This window comes from Polypterus senegalus, chromosome 6, assembly GCF_016835505.1.
Source record: "Polypterus senegalus isolate Bchr_013 chromosome 6, ASM1683550v1, whole genome shotgun sequence".
NCBI classification, from domain to species: Eukaryota; Metazoa; Chordata; class Cladistia; order Polypteriformes; family Polypteridae; genus Polypterus; species Polypterus senegalus.
The window spans coordinates 9,426,858-9,444,809 of NC_053159.1; the positions used below are offsets into that span (position 1 = coordinate 9,426,858).

The 17,952-nt window shown below is 42.5% G+C and overlaps 1 protein-coding gene across 1 annotated transcript in view; it reads right to left on the minus strand.

Moving 5' to 3' along the window:
* itgb5 (integrin, beta 5) overlaps positions 1 to 17,952 on the minus strand; it is a 164,435-nt gene that overhangs the window by 140,655 nt on the left and 5,828 nt on the right. The window contains exons 2-5 of the mRNA XM_039755360.1: positions 16,676 to 16,761; positions 10,107 to 10,314; positions 7,242 to 7,491; positions 3,206 to 3,374 (exon numbers count right to left, since the gene is read on the minus strand). Of these exons, the coding sequence (XP_039611294.1) occupies positions 3,206 to 3,374; positions 7,242 to 7,491; positions 10,107 to 10,314; positions 16,676 to 16,761 (713 nt within the window). The remainder of the gene's footprint in view (positions 1 to 3,205; positions 3,375 to 7,241; positions 7,492 to 10,106; positions 10,315 to 16,675; positions 16,762 to 17,952) is intronic.

The following is a 17,952-nucleotide window of genomic DNA, read 5'->3' on the forward strand; positions in this document are numbered from 1 at the left end:
AGAGCCAGTTAAACAAATGAGACAACAATATTATACTTGGTCATTTATTTATTGAGGAAAATGATCGACTATTACATATTTGTGAGTAGCAAAGTATGTGAACCTCAAGGATGATCAGTTAGTTTGAAGGTGAAATTGAGTCGGTGTTTTCAATCAATGGGATGCCAATCAGGTGTGAGTGGGCATCCTGTGTTATTTAAAGAACAGGAATCTATCAAAGTCTGCTCTTCACAACACATGTTTGTGTATCATGGCACGAACAAAGGAGATTTCTGAGGACCTCACAAAAAGAGTTGTTGATGCTCATCAGGCTGGAAAAGGTTACAAAACCATCTCTAAAGAGTTTGGACTCCACCAATCCACAGTCAGACAGATTGTGTACAAATGGAGGAAATTCAAGACCATTGTTACCCTCCCAGGAGTGGTTGACCAACAAAGATCACTCCAAGAGCAAGGCTGTAATAGTTGGCGAGGTCACAAAGGACACCAGGGTAACGTCTAAGCAACTGAAGGCCTCTCTCACATTGGCTAATGTTCATGTTCATGAGTCCACCATCAGGAGAACACTGAACAACAATGGTGTGTATGGCAGGATGGCAAGGAGAAAGCCACTGCTCTCCAAATAAAAACATTGCTGCTCGTCTGCAGTTTGCTGAAGATCACGTGGACAAACCAGAAGGCTATTGGAAGAATGTTTTGTGGACAGATGAGACCAAAATAGAACTTTTTGGTTTAAATGAAAAGTGTTATGTTTGGAGAAAGGAAAACACTGCATTCCAGCATAAGAACCTCATCCCATCTGTGAAACATGGTGGTGGTAGTATCATGGTTTGGGCCTGTTTTGCTGCATCTGGGCCAGGACGGCTTGCCTTCATTGATGGAACAATGAATTCTGAATTATATCAGAGAATTCTAAAGGAAAATGTCAGGACATCTGTCCATGAACTGAATCTCAAGAGAAGGTGGGTCATGCAGCAAGACAACGACCCTAAGCACACAAGTCGTTCTACCAAAGAATGGTTAAAGAAGAATAAAGTTAATGTTTGGAATGGCCAAGTCAAAGTCCTGACCTTAATCCAATCGAAATGTTGTGGAAGGACCTGAAGTGAGCAGTTCATGTGAGGAAACCCAGCAACATCCCAGAGTTGAAGCTGTTCTGTACGGAGGAATGGGAGAAAATTCCTCCAAACTGGTGTGCAGGAATGAGCAAAAGTTACCAGAAACGTTTAGTTGTAGTTATTGAGGGGTCACAGCAGATACTGAAAGCAAAGGTTCACATACTTTTGCCACTCACAAATATGTAATTTTCAATCATTTTCCTTAATAAATAAATGACCAAGTATAATATTTTTGTCTCATTTGTTTAACTGGTTTCTCTTTATCTACTTTTAGGACTTGAGTGAAAATCTGATGATGTTTTAGGTCATATTTATGCAGAAATATAGAAAGTTCTAAAGGGTTCACACACTTTCAAGCACCACTGTATCTCTTATATACATTTCTCTTCTGGTTCGTCCTGCTTCCTCTTCAAAAGCGGACCCGCCAACACACAGCCGACACGGCATTTCTCAATTCCTATTCCTGCTCTTCCAAACCCTTCTCCACACTGCCTGAGGCCTTCCATACACCCCCACACCGCTTTTCTCGATTTCTATTCCTTCTTCAGACTACCGCGTTCCCCGCTCCTCTCTCATGACCCCATTGGTGTCACGTCACCGCCCTATATCTAGCCTGACCACGTGACCTTTCACTTCAGCCATGTGTGCGCCTGAGAGTCTTTTCCGTAGCCTGCTACAGGAATGCACTGTGTCGACCATTGGCATTGGTTTCGCTCCTTGCTATTTGTTTCACTCCTACCTATTTTCGTTATACTGCGACAGTTGTTTCCTAAGCCTTTGTTATAAAATGAACGACAGTATCCCTAATTTCCGCCAAATGCTGCCTGTTATCTTCGGCGGTTCTCAAGCCCTCACCATTGCCTCTTCCATCAACAAACACAAGCTGTGGAACGAAATGAAAGCCCTAAAACTCACAAAAAATATGAGAGCTCTCGAACATGACACTCAATTTGTTCAATGGCTTCTTCAAGTTTGGGAAGGTAAAACTAGAGACACGGCAGAACTACCTTCTCAATGTTTACCACAACAACAAGGCCCAGTTGCTCAATTTTACGATGATATTAATTTCTCGACTGTGACTCCCCAAGAACTTGCTCCAAGAGCAATACTGAGCGTCACAAACGACGATTCTCTACATATTAACAACAAAGTTCTTGATCTTATACAGGGCGAAAAAGTGACCTTCAAGAGTGTAGATACAGTAGTCAGTGATGATCCTAATGATCAACACACACACCCACAGGAGTTTTTACACACCCTCACACCAAATGATATGGCTCCCCATATCCTTCATCTAAAGGTGGAAGCCGTAGTTATGCTCCTCCAAAATATTATGCCATCAAAATGTCTTTGCAACGGAGCAAGACTCGTTGTTACCCAAATCCATACAAATATTGAGTGCAAACCGATTGCTATCTAAAATTCTGAAACAATCTTCATTCCCAGAATCTCTCTCCTTCCTTCCAACACCAATCTCCCACAAACACAATTCCCACTCAGACTCGCCTTCTCCAAGACTATCAACAAGTCCCAAGGACAAAAGTTTTGGAAAGATTTGCGTTAATCTACAACAACCAGTCTTCAGCCACAGTCAGTTGTACGTGGCTTTTTCTAGGGTTAGATCTTTCGACTCATTATCTGTCAACCAAAACACCTATTCATTCACAACTCCGTCTTTCAAGAAGTATTTATTTCTTCTTGATTTCTGAATTCCTGTCTCACTGTTTTTCTTACACCGCCGAATGCTACGGTGGGCGACAGTTAGTATATAATAAAACACACAATAAACACATATATCCATATACTGTAACACATGTGCATCTGTGGCTTTCCTCAAAGGCTCCATTAAGGTATGTAATGACCCACCATATCACGAGAGGGCGCTGACATTAACCCTATTTTCTCCTTCTATCCTCATAGTGCTGGGAATCTGACCAGCAAGGATTCTTAGCCCGACCCCTTCCATTCCCATGAGAAAAAAAAAAAATCAGCTGGACTTCCAGAAGGAGGCGTCACTCACAAGAGGATCATCCCCTGGGTTCTTTAGGGTTATTCTATATTGTCATAAAGTCCAATGAGCCACTCACCTTACAAACAGCTGCCTGCAAGATTGCATCAAACCCCCCTTCTGGAGCATCTCGGTTCCGGGACACCATTTGTTTCTGGACTTCCTCATTGAACCGATCCACCTTGTCTGTCAGGGAGAGGAGGTGACGGAAACCAAAAGAGGAGACGCATTGAGGAAAAAGTTTATACCTGGGAGCAGATAGAAAAGAAGATGAAGTTAATTAGATCCTGTCGCTCACGGACCACTTATGAACAAGATGGTTTTGGGCCTAAACATGAAAAGGTATTCTGTGGTGCTGATCTTGATTATGGAAGTGGTCACAGATTGGTTACTGTGCAGTGAAATACTGTGACAGTGCAGGTCAGCACCAGGCTACCAGGTCCCACCGGGAGCCTCTTGAACCCACCACCACCAAGAACGTTTCGAAGGGATGAGCCGAGCGAATGAGGACACCACGTAAAGCAAGGGGAAGATGAGCCAGTACTCAGTGCTTTTATTAAACACCAAACAAATCCAAAGTGCGCTGCAAAATATCCAAGTGTTAGTGGAGGTTAAAAACCGAATAAATAAAGCCATTAAAACAAGGTTAAAACTCAGCAGGAAACATGAGCCCAGGTGTCTCCTCAGCTTATCCTGACTGGACATTGCAGCCAGGGAGACAGGCACCACCATGATGTTCCATGACTGTGACAAGGATCCTGAATCCAGACCCAAGGCTCAGGTCCCCAAAGTCCATGACCCCAATCCCAGCCTCGCTGACTCACACTACCTTCCTGGACTTCTGTGGCGAGCCACCTGTACCACCTGGTCACTAGATCTCCCTAAGTAGCTCAGCTGGAGCGATCCTCCCTGACAGCCCACCCGCTCCATGGAGCAGCTCGCCTCCAGGTTCACTCTTTCTAGCACCTGCACCGGCTGTCTGTCTGTCTGTCTGTCTGTGTGTGTCTCTCTCTCTCTCTCTCTCTCTCTCTCATCTTCCTACCTGCTTCTCTTTCATTTGTTTAACCTCTGCTCCGCCCGGCTCCCCACTCCTGCAGTCCTGCTTCCCCCTCCACTCGGCCCGCAGCCTTTCTCTCAGATTTGTGCAAATAAATCAGTGACGCAAGTGAACTATGATACTTATTGCTTACTTACGATTTTATATATCTTTATATTTAATACGCTACCGTGGCTGGCCATTTGTCTGTCCAGGATTTTAAATCACCTGTAGCTCGCAAACTTTGACTTATTGACCTGAAATTTGGTACACATATACTACGTGATGTCTACTATCCACTATTGGGATGACAATTGACCTCCAAGGTTATTCCTCTTTTTATTTTTATTTTATTGTAGAATCAACTTTTGGCAGCGGCCAGCAGGGTGGCAGTGTGGCACATGCATATGGGCGCCGTTCTCATCCCTACAACCTTTGACGTCACTTCCCCTACCTCTTATGTTAAATCATTCTTGAGGCAATTTGAATACTTAAGTGCCATCTTAACTGAAAAATTAAAGAAAATGTACTAAGTAATTGCAACACAAACACTGACTTAATCTGTTTTAACGCGAAAAGATGCCGACAGAAGAAGAAAAGAAGCGGGCCACTAGGGTGCAGAGAAGAAGAGCTGCTCAGGAAGTAGAAAGCGCATCAACCTCTGAGCAAACGAGTGATAAAACGTACAGAGAAAGAGGATGAAAACTAGGATTGCTCAAGTCAAGTGGATTTACTGCACGTTATTGTGTAATGCGGCGTTACTGAGATATATATATATATATATATATATAAGGTGTGGCAGAAAAGTAATGAGACTGGCAACACTGCAAGCGATCTGGCAACGCTGCGCTGTTGTCCTTGATAGAGCACATGTATCAGTACCCTCCCATAGCTCAGTGCGAGTTTCAACTCCTTCCGTTAACTACGTGATTTTTGTGACTGCTATTAGCGAGGTTGTGTTTTTGGTTGTGCGTCACACAAAATGGAACAGCGGAATTTGGAGCAACGTTGTGCCATTAAATTTTGTGTTAAGCTTGGAGAATTTTTATAAAGACGTCCTTGAAAGGCTCAGAAAAAGGGTCATTCGCGTGAGACCAGACATTGCAGACAAATGGATGCTCCATCATGACAACGCCCCATGTCACACTGCCCTCTCCATAACAGAATTTTTGACCTCAAAAGGCATTCCTGTGGTTCCCCAGCCCCCTTATTCACCTGACCTCAGTCCGTGTGACTTTTTCTTTTTCCTAAACTGAAAAATGTCCTCAAAGGACGTCATTTTGGGACTTTAGAAAACATCCAAAAGAGTGTAACGGACATGCTGAAGACCATACCGGTTGAAGACTTCCAGCGCTGCTACCAACAGTGGGAACAACGTCTCCATCGGTATGTTTGAAAAAAATAAAAACTTTGGTAAATAAAAAATCAGTCTCATTACTTTTCTGCCACACCTCGTATATATAGCCGTCCCGCGCAGCTCTGCCTGCATAATAGTGGAACAGGACAAACTTTAAAAATCAATAAACAAAAAGGTATCACTAGCTAAGCTGAGGGAAGCTAAACTCCAACACGCAGAGGTAGACCGACTTGGTCTCTGTTTGGCGCGAACACTCCTGCAAGCAAACTATGATTTTTAGCACGATGAGAGAAGTCGCAAAATCAACTGGAATGTTCAAGCAAATTACAGAAAAAAAACTCAATCTAAATCCGTTAAGTAGTCCTCTCGTGAAAGGTGGACAGACAGACATTGGATTTTATATACAGTGGAACCTCGGGTCACGACCGTAATTCATTCTATATTTTTTTTTAAGATTTTTAAGCACAACAATAGTTAATTATACCATAGAATGCACAGTGTAATAGTAAACTAAATGTAAAAACACTGAATAACAAGGAGAAAACCTTGAACAGAGAAAACTAACCTAACAAGCCCGGTGCATTCTTTGACTGCCTTCTGGTGCTCGCTCTCTCTCGTGCACTCTCTCTCTCGCTCACTCTCTCTCTCGCTCACTCACTCTCTCGCTCACTCACTCACTCACTCACTCTCCAAGACTCACTCGCTCTCTCGCTCGCGCACTCACTCTCGCTCTCTCGCTCGCGCACTCACTCACTGTCTCTCGCTCGCACACTCACTCTCTCTCGCTCTCTCTCTCAGGCCCGCACCTAGGAAATTCTGGGCCCCAGGCAGCTGACAGAGTTTGGGCCCCTTTCGTGTTTCAAATATCTGCGTATAAAAAAATTTAAAAAAACTCGAAAAAGGGCGGGGCCCCTATCTAGCTTGGGCCCCTGACAAGTGTCATGGTTGCCCCCAGGGTGCGGGTCTGTCTCGCTCTCTCTCTCGCTCACTCACTTGCTGCACAGGGAAAGACTGAACACGTGCGGAAATAATCAGCGTGTACGAACCGGAAGGGAAACTGGCTTGTTCGTCACCTGAATGTGTGGTTGTGAACAGATGCAAAAGTTTGGCAAACTTTTTGGTCGTAAACCCGATTTGTACGTGGTCCGAGACGTTTGTGACCCGAGTATATATATATATATTTATAGATATGTCTGTTAAAATTACAGAGCTGGGCATGCCTTCTACGGCTGCACCCAAGTATTGAGTCTTCTTGCCCCATCTTTTGACACCAATTGGTCATTTGATTACTTTGAGTTTTATCACAATTAAAGTATAGTCGTAAATCAAAATGCAATACACAAGGAGCTGCCGCTAAGCAAAATGCAATACGTCTGCTTTGCTTTTAGTGATGACACGTGATCTACGGGCATGACTTAAAATGCATTTTGCTTTTGTATTGCTTTTTAAACTGACATGAAAATTGCATGTCAGACTGAAAAGCAATCGATTGTTTGGTTGATACATTTTTTAAATTAAGACACAGCAAACCCACACTGACATTAAATGTCCCCCTTGCACAGTACTTAACACACTTGGACTGCATTTCATTTCGGTGCAGATAATCTTCCATTGAGGACTGCACCACATTGAACATTAAGGCAAAAATAATTTCAACTTCAGGAAATCAACAAGAAAACAAATCTCTGAATTAGCAAAGAGGGGATTTTAAATGGCACTTACCCATAACATGGGTTGTTCTGATATTTGGGCGCAGTGTAAGAGAAAGGTGAGAGGTTTTTATCGACGAAAGAGCCAAAGCCAAGGCGGAAATTACTGGTAAGCTTCTTCATTTCTTCCGCCAGTTTGGTTCCCAGGTTGCGGATTGTGTCCAAGTCGTCTTTCATTGAGAGGGAGAGATCCATGAGGTAATAGAGATCCACGGGATAATCCTCCACCTGTCTGACTTGCACCCCAAATGATGTTACAGCACCTGCATGAAGTTACCAAGTTAGACGACGTATGCATGGCGTAACATTCAGGTGCGTTCGGTGACTAAGTTAACCGATATCAAAGTTGAAGCATTTCACATTTTTTAATTTACTTCATCCAAGAATCAGTTATTACATTTTTGTTCATTAGTTTTGCAACAATGAGTCATATTCAAAAATAATAGTGACAATAGAATGCAATTCCATGTGCTGGTAGATGACATTAAATTTTTAACAACTAATTTACAATGGAGTTAAACACGGAGCATAAGCAACATTTATTTCTATAGCACATTTTCAGACAAATGATGTAGCTCAAAGTGTTTTACAAGTTTAGGAAAAAATCAAATAAGAAAAAAATAACATTAAGCAATACTAAGTAACAAAGAATAAAGTACGGGCCAATGGCCAAGAGGACAGAAAAAAACAAAAACTCCAGAGGGCTGGAAAAAAAAAACAAAATCTGCAGGGGTTCCGAGGCCAAGAGACCACCCAGCCCCCACTGGGCAAGAAGACTCCCTTACATCTATTTATTTATTTACTATTTTATTGAATTTATTAAAATCAAATAACATTCTATACAAGCAAGTCAAATTTTACAAAACTAGGTTCGAATCAAATCAACCTTCACCCTTGAGAAAGAGAGCTAGGCCAACAAAGTAAATAAATAAATCTCTATCTATCTATATATTATATATACACATACTGTGCGTGTGCGCGCCCTGTGGTGGGCTGGCGCTCTGCCCGCGGTTTGTTTCCTGCCTTGCGCCCTATGTTGGCTGGGATTGGCTCCAGCAGACCCCCGTGGCCCTGTACTTAGGATATAGCGGGTTGGATAATGGATGGATATATACATACATATACAGTGGAACCTCGGTTTGCAAGCATAATTCGTTCTGGTAACGTGCTCACAGTCCAAAGCACTCGTATATCAAAGTGAACGTCCCCATAAGAAATAATGGAAACTCAGATGATTCGTTCCACATCCCAAAACTATTCATATAAAAATGATTAATACAAAATTAAAGTAAAAATACATAAAACAAATTAACCTGCACTTAACCTTTGAAAAGAATCATGGCTGGTGTGAGTGAGTTTCTAAACTCTTGTGGGATTCCACCCAACGGGACGACACGCGGAAGAGCGTCCCAAAGCAATCGCAGTCTCCCAGCGCTGTAGCAGAGATACACACGCGAGTGAGACACACACACACACAAGCACAAGCGAGCATGAGACACAGACAGACACAGACACACACGCGAGCGAGCGCGAGACACACACACACGCGAGCGAGCGCGAGACACACACACACGCGAGCGAGCGCGAGACACACACACAAACACACGCGAGCGAGCACGAGACACACACACACACGCGAGCAAGCACGAGACACACACATGCGAACGAGACACACATGCACAGAGGGAGACACACACAAGAAGAACCATCAGCTCAGTTGTGATCACATGACACTCAGCAGACAAAGTGTATCCATACTACTCGTATTGCAAGACGTCGCTCGTTTATCAAGTCAAAATTTATTAATAATTTTAGCTCGTCTTGCAAAAAACTTGTAAACCAAGTTACTCTCAAACCGAGGTTCCATTGTAAATATATACATATGTATATACCTGTATATACGTATATGTACAAAATGGATGGATATATACACACACACACATTAATATACATATATATGTAATAATATATATTATTAATATATAAGCACTTCAGCCACCACCAATGTGCAGCACTCACCTGGATGGTGAGACAGCAGCCATTTTCACGCCGACATACTCAGCACACATTAGCTATTAAGTGGTGAAGTGGTGAGAGACATAGTAAGCAAGTTTGGGACAGGGTCAATCAGGTGACCAGAATGACCAGGCCATGGTGGACAACGTAACCTGGCCATTGGGAAACACCTGAATTGTTTCTCTTTTAAGTGGAGTAAAACCCCATGCAGACAACAGGAGAACATGCAAATTCCAGACATCCATGAGTCCGTATCTGTGAGACAAACAGCATATCCACCATACTGCCTCCACTACAATGTTAGAATTCTACAATGTTCTGACAAGAATAGGTCATTCAGCTCAACCGATTCTCCTAGAAACACCAAAATAACATCAGATCAAGATTTTAATGTCCCTAAAGTGCTGCTCTCCACCACACTACTTGGCCTTTTATCCAATGTGTCTGTGGTTTTCTGTGGGACGTGTGGCCTTAACAAGTTTCCAATTGTGTCCCAGTGTTCTTGTTTTAGAATTTACTTTAAAGTAGCAGTTAGGACCCGCTGGATTAATGACCCTCCATAACTTTAAACACTTTGATCACGCAGTAGGCTTAAACATCCTCCATGTAGGAAAAAACGGAAGAACTTGACAGCACATCTAGATCAAATTGGCATTATTTTTGTGCTATCACTCTTACATGTTAAATCAGGACCACACTCGTCCAGTTTTCAAGTTGTGGAGCAACAGAACAGAAAGCATCTTTGCAAGGATGGGTGTAAGGCAGCACAACACTTGCAGATTTAAGAAGAAAAAATAATACACTTAACTATCTGAAAGAAAGAGAGGGGAACGAGGAAGGGGGTTACAAGCAGACCACTTACCAGGTCGCAGATCCAGGGAGAGTCTCTGAGGTGCTATCTGGATGACATCATACTGGGTAAAGCCAGACCCCTTAATGCTCAGAGGGGTGTTCTTCAGGACTTTCATGCTACTCTTGGGACTCTCAATGAAGGCTTTATTACAGCCCCTCCTCTTTAGGTTTTCCACATAGTCGCATCTTGAAGTCACAGTGCGCGAGCTGCCGAAATCCTATACAATGAAAGAACAATTTTAGATCGATAGACATGAAAGGCACTATATAATAGAGGAACAGCTATAGGAAAGGCACTACGTAACAAAATGATCTAAAAATGTAAAAGAGTACACTGTATGATCAATAGAGACACACATGAAAGTTGTAACATGACAGATGGATAGATTTGAGAGGCAATATGTAACAGAGAGATTTGAAATACACTATATAATAGAATGATAGATAAATAAATAGTTTAGAAATGCATTATGTACAATAATAGTGTTAAAGGATCATGGATAAATTTGAAAGGAACCAAATAATAGACAGATGGAGGTGAAAGGCACTGTATGATAGATAGATAGATAGATAGATAGATAGATAGATAGATAGATAGATAGATAGATAGATAGATAGATAGATAGATAGATAGATAGATAGATAGATAGATAGATAGATAGATAGATAGATAGATAGATAGATAGATAGATAGATAGATAGTTTTTCACACCACTGTATCTATTTGCCCCCTTCCTGATTTCTTATTCTTTTGCATGTTTGTCACACAAAATGTTTCTGATCATCAAACACATTTAACCATTAGTCTCATATAACACAAGTAAACACAAAATGCAGTTTTTAAATGATGGTTTTTATTATTTAGGGAGAAAAAAAAATCCAAACCTACATGGCCCTGTGTGAAAAAGTAATTGCCCCCTTGTTAAAAAATCACCTAACTGTGGTGTATCACACCTGAGTTCAATTTCCTGATTACTGCCACACCTGTTTCAATCAAGAAATCACTTCAATAGGAGCTGCCTGACACAGAGAAGTAGACCAAAAGCACCTCAAAAGCTAGACATCATGCCAAGATCCAAAGAAATTCAGGAATAAATGAGAACAGAAGTAATTGAGATCTATCAGTCTGGTAAAGGTTATAAAGCCATTTCTAAAGCTTTGGGACTCCAGCGAACCACAGTGAGAGCCATTATCCACAAATGGCAAAAACATGGAACAGTGGTGAACCTTCCCAGGAGTGGCCGGCCAACCAAAATTACCCCAAGAGCACAGAGACGACTCATCCGAGAGGTCACAAAAGACCCCAGGACAACGTCTAAAGAACTGCAGGCCTCACTTGCCTCAATTAAGGTCAGTGTTCACGACTCCACCATAAGAAAGAGACTGGGCAAAAACGGCCTGCATGGCAAATTTCCAAGATGCAAACCACTGTTAAGCAAAAAGAACATTAGGGCTCGTCTCAATTTTGCTAAGAAACATCTCAATGATTGCCAAGACTTTTGGGAAAATACCTTGTGGACTGATAAGACAAAAGTTGAACTTTTTGGAAGGCAAATGTCCCGTTACATCTGGCGTAAAAGGAACACAGCATTTCAGAAATAGATACATCATACCAACAGTAAAATATGGTGGTGGTAGTGTGATGGTCTGGGGTTGTTTTGCTGCTTCAGGACCTGGAAGGCTTGCTGTGATAGATGGAACCATGAATTCTACTGTCTACCAAAAAATCCTGAAGGAGAATGTCCGGCCATCTGTTCGTCAACTCAAGCTGAAGCGATCTTGGGTGCTGCAACAGGACAATGACCCAAAACACACCAGCAAATCCACCTCTGAATGGCTGAAGAAAAACAAAATGAAGACTTTGGAGTGGCCTAGTCAAAGTCCTGACCTGAATCCAATTGAGATGCTATGGCATGACCTTAAAAAGGCGGTTCATGCTAGAAAACCCTCAAATAAAGCTGAATTACAACAATTCTGCAAAGGTGAGTGGGCCAAAATTCCTCCAGAGCGCTGTAAAAGACTCATTGCAAGTTATCGCAAACGCTTGATTGCAGTTATTGGTGCTAAGGGGGGCCCAACCAGTTATTAGGTTCAGGGGGCAATTACTTTTTCACACAGGGCCATGTAGGTTTGGATTTTTTTTCTCCCTAAATAATAAAAACCATCATTTAAAAACTGCATTTTGTGTTTACTTGTGTTATATTTGACTAATGGTTAAATGTGTTTGATGATCAGAAACATTTTGTGTGACAAACATGCAAAAGAATAAGAAATCAGGAAGGGGGCAAATAGTTTTTCACACCACTGTAGGTAGATAGATAGATAGATAGATAGATAGATAGATAGATAGATAGATAGATAGATAGATAGATGAACATCTACCACGAAATGTGAAAAGGCATTAAATAATCTATAAACTGACCGACAGGCTGACCAATAATCAACATGTCTTGTGTGTGGCACATAAATTTAGACGGCCTTTTAAAATGTCGACTTGTATTTTTCCAAGCTGATTATAACATACAGCAGCTGGGGCGTTTGTGATTTTTTGAAAAAAGTTCTGTGGTCCACCAAGCAGAAGGTGTTCTTGCCACCCTTAAACTGAATTCCTCCTTTTTCAACTTCTGGGAATTCACTTGATTTGAATTGCTTTAACGTGTGTCTGCACCAGCATAACAATAATAATTGAATTACTAACACGAATCCACTTTGATAAAAGAATAAGAGTCTGTGTGTCTGTCCTGTTGCTAGGTCTTTGTCATTCTCTCTCTGACTCTGTCAGAGACGCATCACAAACGTACGGAGTAATTAAATGTGTTGCATTTGTCATTCCAACAGATGGCTCGTCAGAGACATCAACACGGCTTTCATGAGTCCCATACCAAATGGCATGATAGACAGACAGACAGATAATGCACTTTGATAATAGCCAAGGTACTGTATAACAAACAAAGGCAGATACTGCATAAAGGTGGTCTGAAACAGGGGTAGGCAGGCTCAGCACTGTAGGGATGTAGTGGCTGCAGTTCTTGTTCCAATCCAGTTTCTTAAGAGTAAATGATTGTTAATTATGTTTTGTTATGTAACACCATGTAGCTGGAAGAGATTGCACTTACTTCTTAATACGACTGCAGATCAAAGGGATTACATGCATACATCTCATAGATTCAACAACATGCACGTTGGTCCCTTGTGATTCGCTGGTTTACGATTTGCTGATCTGCCTATTTGCAGGTTTCTCATCAGTAATTAAATGGAAATTATTTTGCGAGTTTTGAGACATGCTGCAAAAAACCACAGTCGACGCTGTAGCAGCTCTACTTAACCTCCTTGTTGTTAGACCCGGGCGCCACTCAGGCTGTAAAAACAGTGCTGAAAGTGTTAGTCCTGAGCGTCACTCGGGCAACTGTATAGACACATCTCACGTACGCATTAGACCCAGTGATTGCTCGGATTGTAAAAGTGGCAACAGCATTAGTGCCAAACGTTCCTCAGGCAACTGTATCGTGTCACACACGAGCGATTAGGGAGCAGCTTACGGATCCTATGAGCAACGTGAAACCGCAAGACAGGGGACTGCGACAATGCACTAACCAATCTCTCTTTATTTTGACAGGAAAGACGAGAAAACAGACCCTTAAATTCATCTCCAATCCCTTCGCCAGAAGTCCGGGTCGCTTCCGCGCTCCTCCGGTTCACCAGTGATGACGTCACCAGCCCACAACCCTCAGCGCACTGTTTCCCCATTTCCATTCCCACAGCATAAATTGTCTGTGTTGCCGCTACTGTTCTGTCTGTTGTATGCCTTGCAAAACTGACCATAACTTTGAAATACGAAAGCAAACTACAGTATACGGGGACGGAATCCCCAACTTTTAATACTGGTCACGTGTTTCTTTTTTACAACAGACACGTCTCACGTGGGCATTAGACCCGAGGACTACTCGGGCTGTAAAAGTGCCAACAGCGCTAGTACTGAATGTGCGAAGGAAACGGTATAGGCGTGTCTTGCCTAATAAGTCCCAGTATTACCCGGACAATGGTGCAGACACGTCTTCTCCTGGCATCATAATGGCGTCTCGTAGCCCAGGTGTTGCATGATCTTGACAGTGGTACGAGCAGTGATGACAAAGTGAATCTGTCTTTAGGCAGTGAAAATGAAACGGACAATGAAACCAAAAGTGATTCCGATGAATCCAAACGTGACGCTCATGTCAATCGCACATGTGCAGTGTGCTGTTCAAAAGCTGATCAGTCTGGAAAGAGAATCTGCAAGGAATCACGCTACTATTGTCCCGACTGTGACGGTGGATTGTGTATTTCACTGTGCTTCAAGATATACCACACAAACGACACATTTTGACAGTATTAGCATTCTTTTTATTATTATTATTATTATTTGTATCATTAAAGTTTTCTTCACTTCTGCACATTTTACAGTACAAAAATCAGATGTAATAAATATGTAGTTGTTCAAGAAAAAAATGTAACACTATGGAGGCTACATGGACTGCAAATCCCAGCAGCCCCGGGGAGTACTGCGACATTGGTCACCTTCGGCAGTGGCAGTGTGGTGTGCTGGGTGAAACAAGATACAAGATTGTTGGTTTTCCTTTTGTTTTAACGCTTCACTACAATGACAGCCGTCGTGCACTTTGATCACAATGTTGGCAATTGTTTGATTTGTAATTTTTAAACTGTGAAGCCAGCTGAGGAGCAAATCAAGGAAAAATGTGCCTTTGTCCCAAAGATTATGTGAAAAAGAAACAGTATGAAACTGTCAAACAGTTTTAAAAAAGGATTAATGTACTCTCTTGAAGCTACGGTTTACTCCACCAGCCCAAAGAATAGATCCACTATCATCCATCACTATGTTTTTCTGGGGTTTTTTTTTGCCTAACAGCAGAATGTCAGAATGTTAGCATCAAGTTAATCCCAACCCTGCCATTCTGTAACAATTCTGCCTACAGCTCTGTTAATCAATTCCTGTCTTTCAACCCCTGGGCTCCGTGCCAGTCTGCCACCTACACTCCTCTCCACATCAGGATCACTCCCTGTACCTATGTGTTCACTGTGGATCTCTGAGATTTTTAAACTTCTCAAGTAATAATAATAATAACTTTATCTGTATTGCATTATGCAAGCCTGGACACTTCATATAGAACCCAGAAAACACAAAATAAAACGAATAAAAACTGCTACAAAGGAACTAAATAAAAATAAGATTAAATAATCAAAAAATCAATCTAAACCGCTGACAAGTCATTTGGCATCCAGATAAAAATTAACAAGCATGTAAATTAAGAAATTTACCCTGGGAACAAATAAACTGGGCAGCACGGTGGCGCAGTGGTAGCATGTTCTTCCTGTGTCTGCGTGGGTTTCCTCCGGGCGCGCAGGTGATCCTAAATTGTCCCTAGTGTGCGCTTGGTATGTGGGTGTGTGTCTGTGTGTGTGTGCCCTGCGGTGAGATTGGCTCCAGCAGAACCCCCGTGACCCTGTGTTAGGTTATAGCGGGTTGGAAAATGACTGAACAAATAAAGTCCATCTATTGTAAAGAATGGGAGGCATGGGGTGGCGTCCTGAACAGGATACTGCAGGATTCATTACCTGGCCAGGATGTCACCATATCGAATGGCCGATGAAGGCGGATTGTTCCCTGCCTTTACCAGGAGTTTGGTAGGAGGTGGCAACCTTGGAGTAATTATGCTGATGCCCTGGCAAGAACAGACCAAAGTTCCTTACCTGGCCAGGGGGCCAATGTAACTGAGGAACAGGGGGAGATGATGTATTCAGATCAGCAGCTCCCCCAATACGCTAGATGGCAGCATACCCATGCTAGGATCCCCACACAGACACCCACAGGGCATGCTGGGAGCTGTCAAATCCTGTGGGGCAACCCTGTTGGGTTCCGTGGGTTCCACCAGGGGCAGCTGTTGGGATTAGTAATCCCTTTTTGTCACTCGGAAGTGCTTTGGGCTCCGGTAGTACTGTCAGGTCTAAGATAAAAGGAGCCACTTGACCTCATCCAGGCGAGTAGGAGTTGGGGGTGACGGATGGACAACGCTCACCTGGGAGGAATGGAGGAGAAGCAATAAAGGAAAAAGAGAGGAAAGAATTTGGATTTATGTTGGTGTTTACTAAAAGGAGCCTTTTGTAAGGTAATTTATAATAATAAATCTTACATTTGCACCTGCTGCGGTGGGCTGGCGCCCTGCCCGGGGTTTGTTCCTGCCTTGCCCAGCCTGTGCTGGCTGGGATTGGCTGCAGCAGACCCCCTGTGAACCTGTGTTAGGATATAGCGGGTTGGACGACGACTGACGGACTGACTGACATTTGCACCTGGGACATGTGTCTGTGTGGATGTGTGTGGTGGTTTAGGGTGTTGCAAGGCCCCTGACTGGTCACACTATCTATCTATAACCTCATGTAAAGTTTCCAAAAATCCACTAGCACAGAAACCTCTACTTGACACCTGAGCAGCGGAGATCACTGATTAGAAATGTTTACCTAAGAAAGACCAAAAACTGTCAAGCAATGCAGGAGACAATAAACAGAATCCAAGCGCAGCACACGTACCTCTTGGGAGCACCAGCTGCAGTCAGGATGGATGAGGAGGCACTCTTCACAGGACGTGGCCCTTCCGCTCATGCAGATGTTGGCACCTAAAATGAAAACTGCCATTAGATTTGAGACATCAGAGAAGGTCTGACCAGAGGAAAACACACACCCCCCAATAAAAATCGAAAGACAAGGTCAACGTCCCCAGCTGCATCTCTGTCATATCTACCATTACATTAGGACTTCTTATTTCCTTGATGCCTTTCATCCAAGGCAACTTAGGACATTTGAAAGATGCGACTGGTTACACTTCTTTTAAATTGGAGCACAGAAAGGAGAAGTAACTCACTCATGGTTGCACAGTGTCTCATCTCGCTGAAGCCAGACATGTAATCTATATACCAGTATATAGATAAATAATAACCAGTAAATAATCTTATATATCGGAATGTCTGACACCTTATATTCCAAATCGTAACCTCAGATCCTCAAATGAGTGTCTCCTTAGAATTCCAAGAACAAAACTGAAGTGGTGAGGCGGCCTTCTGCTGTTATGCACTTAAAATCTGGAATAGCCTGCCAATAGGAATTCGCCAGGCTGATACAGTGGAGCAGTTTAAAACACTGCTGAAAACACATGACTTTAACATGGCCTTCTCATAACTTCACTTTAACTTAATCCTGATACTCTGTATGTTCAATTGTTCATAATAACTATTCGTGGTGGCTCTAAACTCCGTACTGACCCCAACTCTCTCTTCTGTTTCTTTTTCCGGTTTCTTTGTGGTGACGGCCTGCGCCACCTCCACCTACTCAAAGCTTCATGATGCTCCAACAATGATGGATGGATTTAAAGGCAGAAGTCTACGTGACCATCATCATCATCAAGCCCTTCCGTGAGAACCCTAAATCCAAAGAGGACTGTTTCATTTATGTTAGGTAGAATGCCCAGAGGGGACTGGGTGGTCTCATGGTCTGGAATCCCTACAGATTTTATTTTTTCTCCAGCCGTCTGGAGTTTTTGTTTTTCTGTCCCCCCTGGCCATTGAACCTTACTCTTATTCGATGTTAATTAATGTTGATTTATTTTGTTTTCTTATTGTGTCTTTTATTTTTCTATTCTTTATTATGTAAAGCACTTTGAGCTACTGTTTGTATGAAAATGTGCTATAGAAATAAATGTTGTTGTTGTTGTTGTAATGGTGTACTGCAAATACACTTGACTTGAGCACTCCTAGTCTTCATCCTCTTTTTCTGTACGTTTATCACTCGTTTGCTCAGAGGTTGATGCGCTT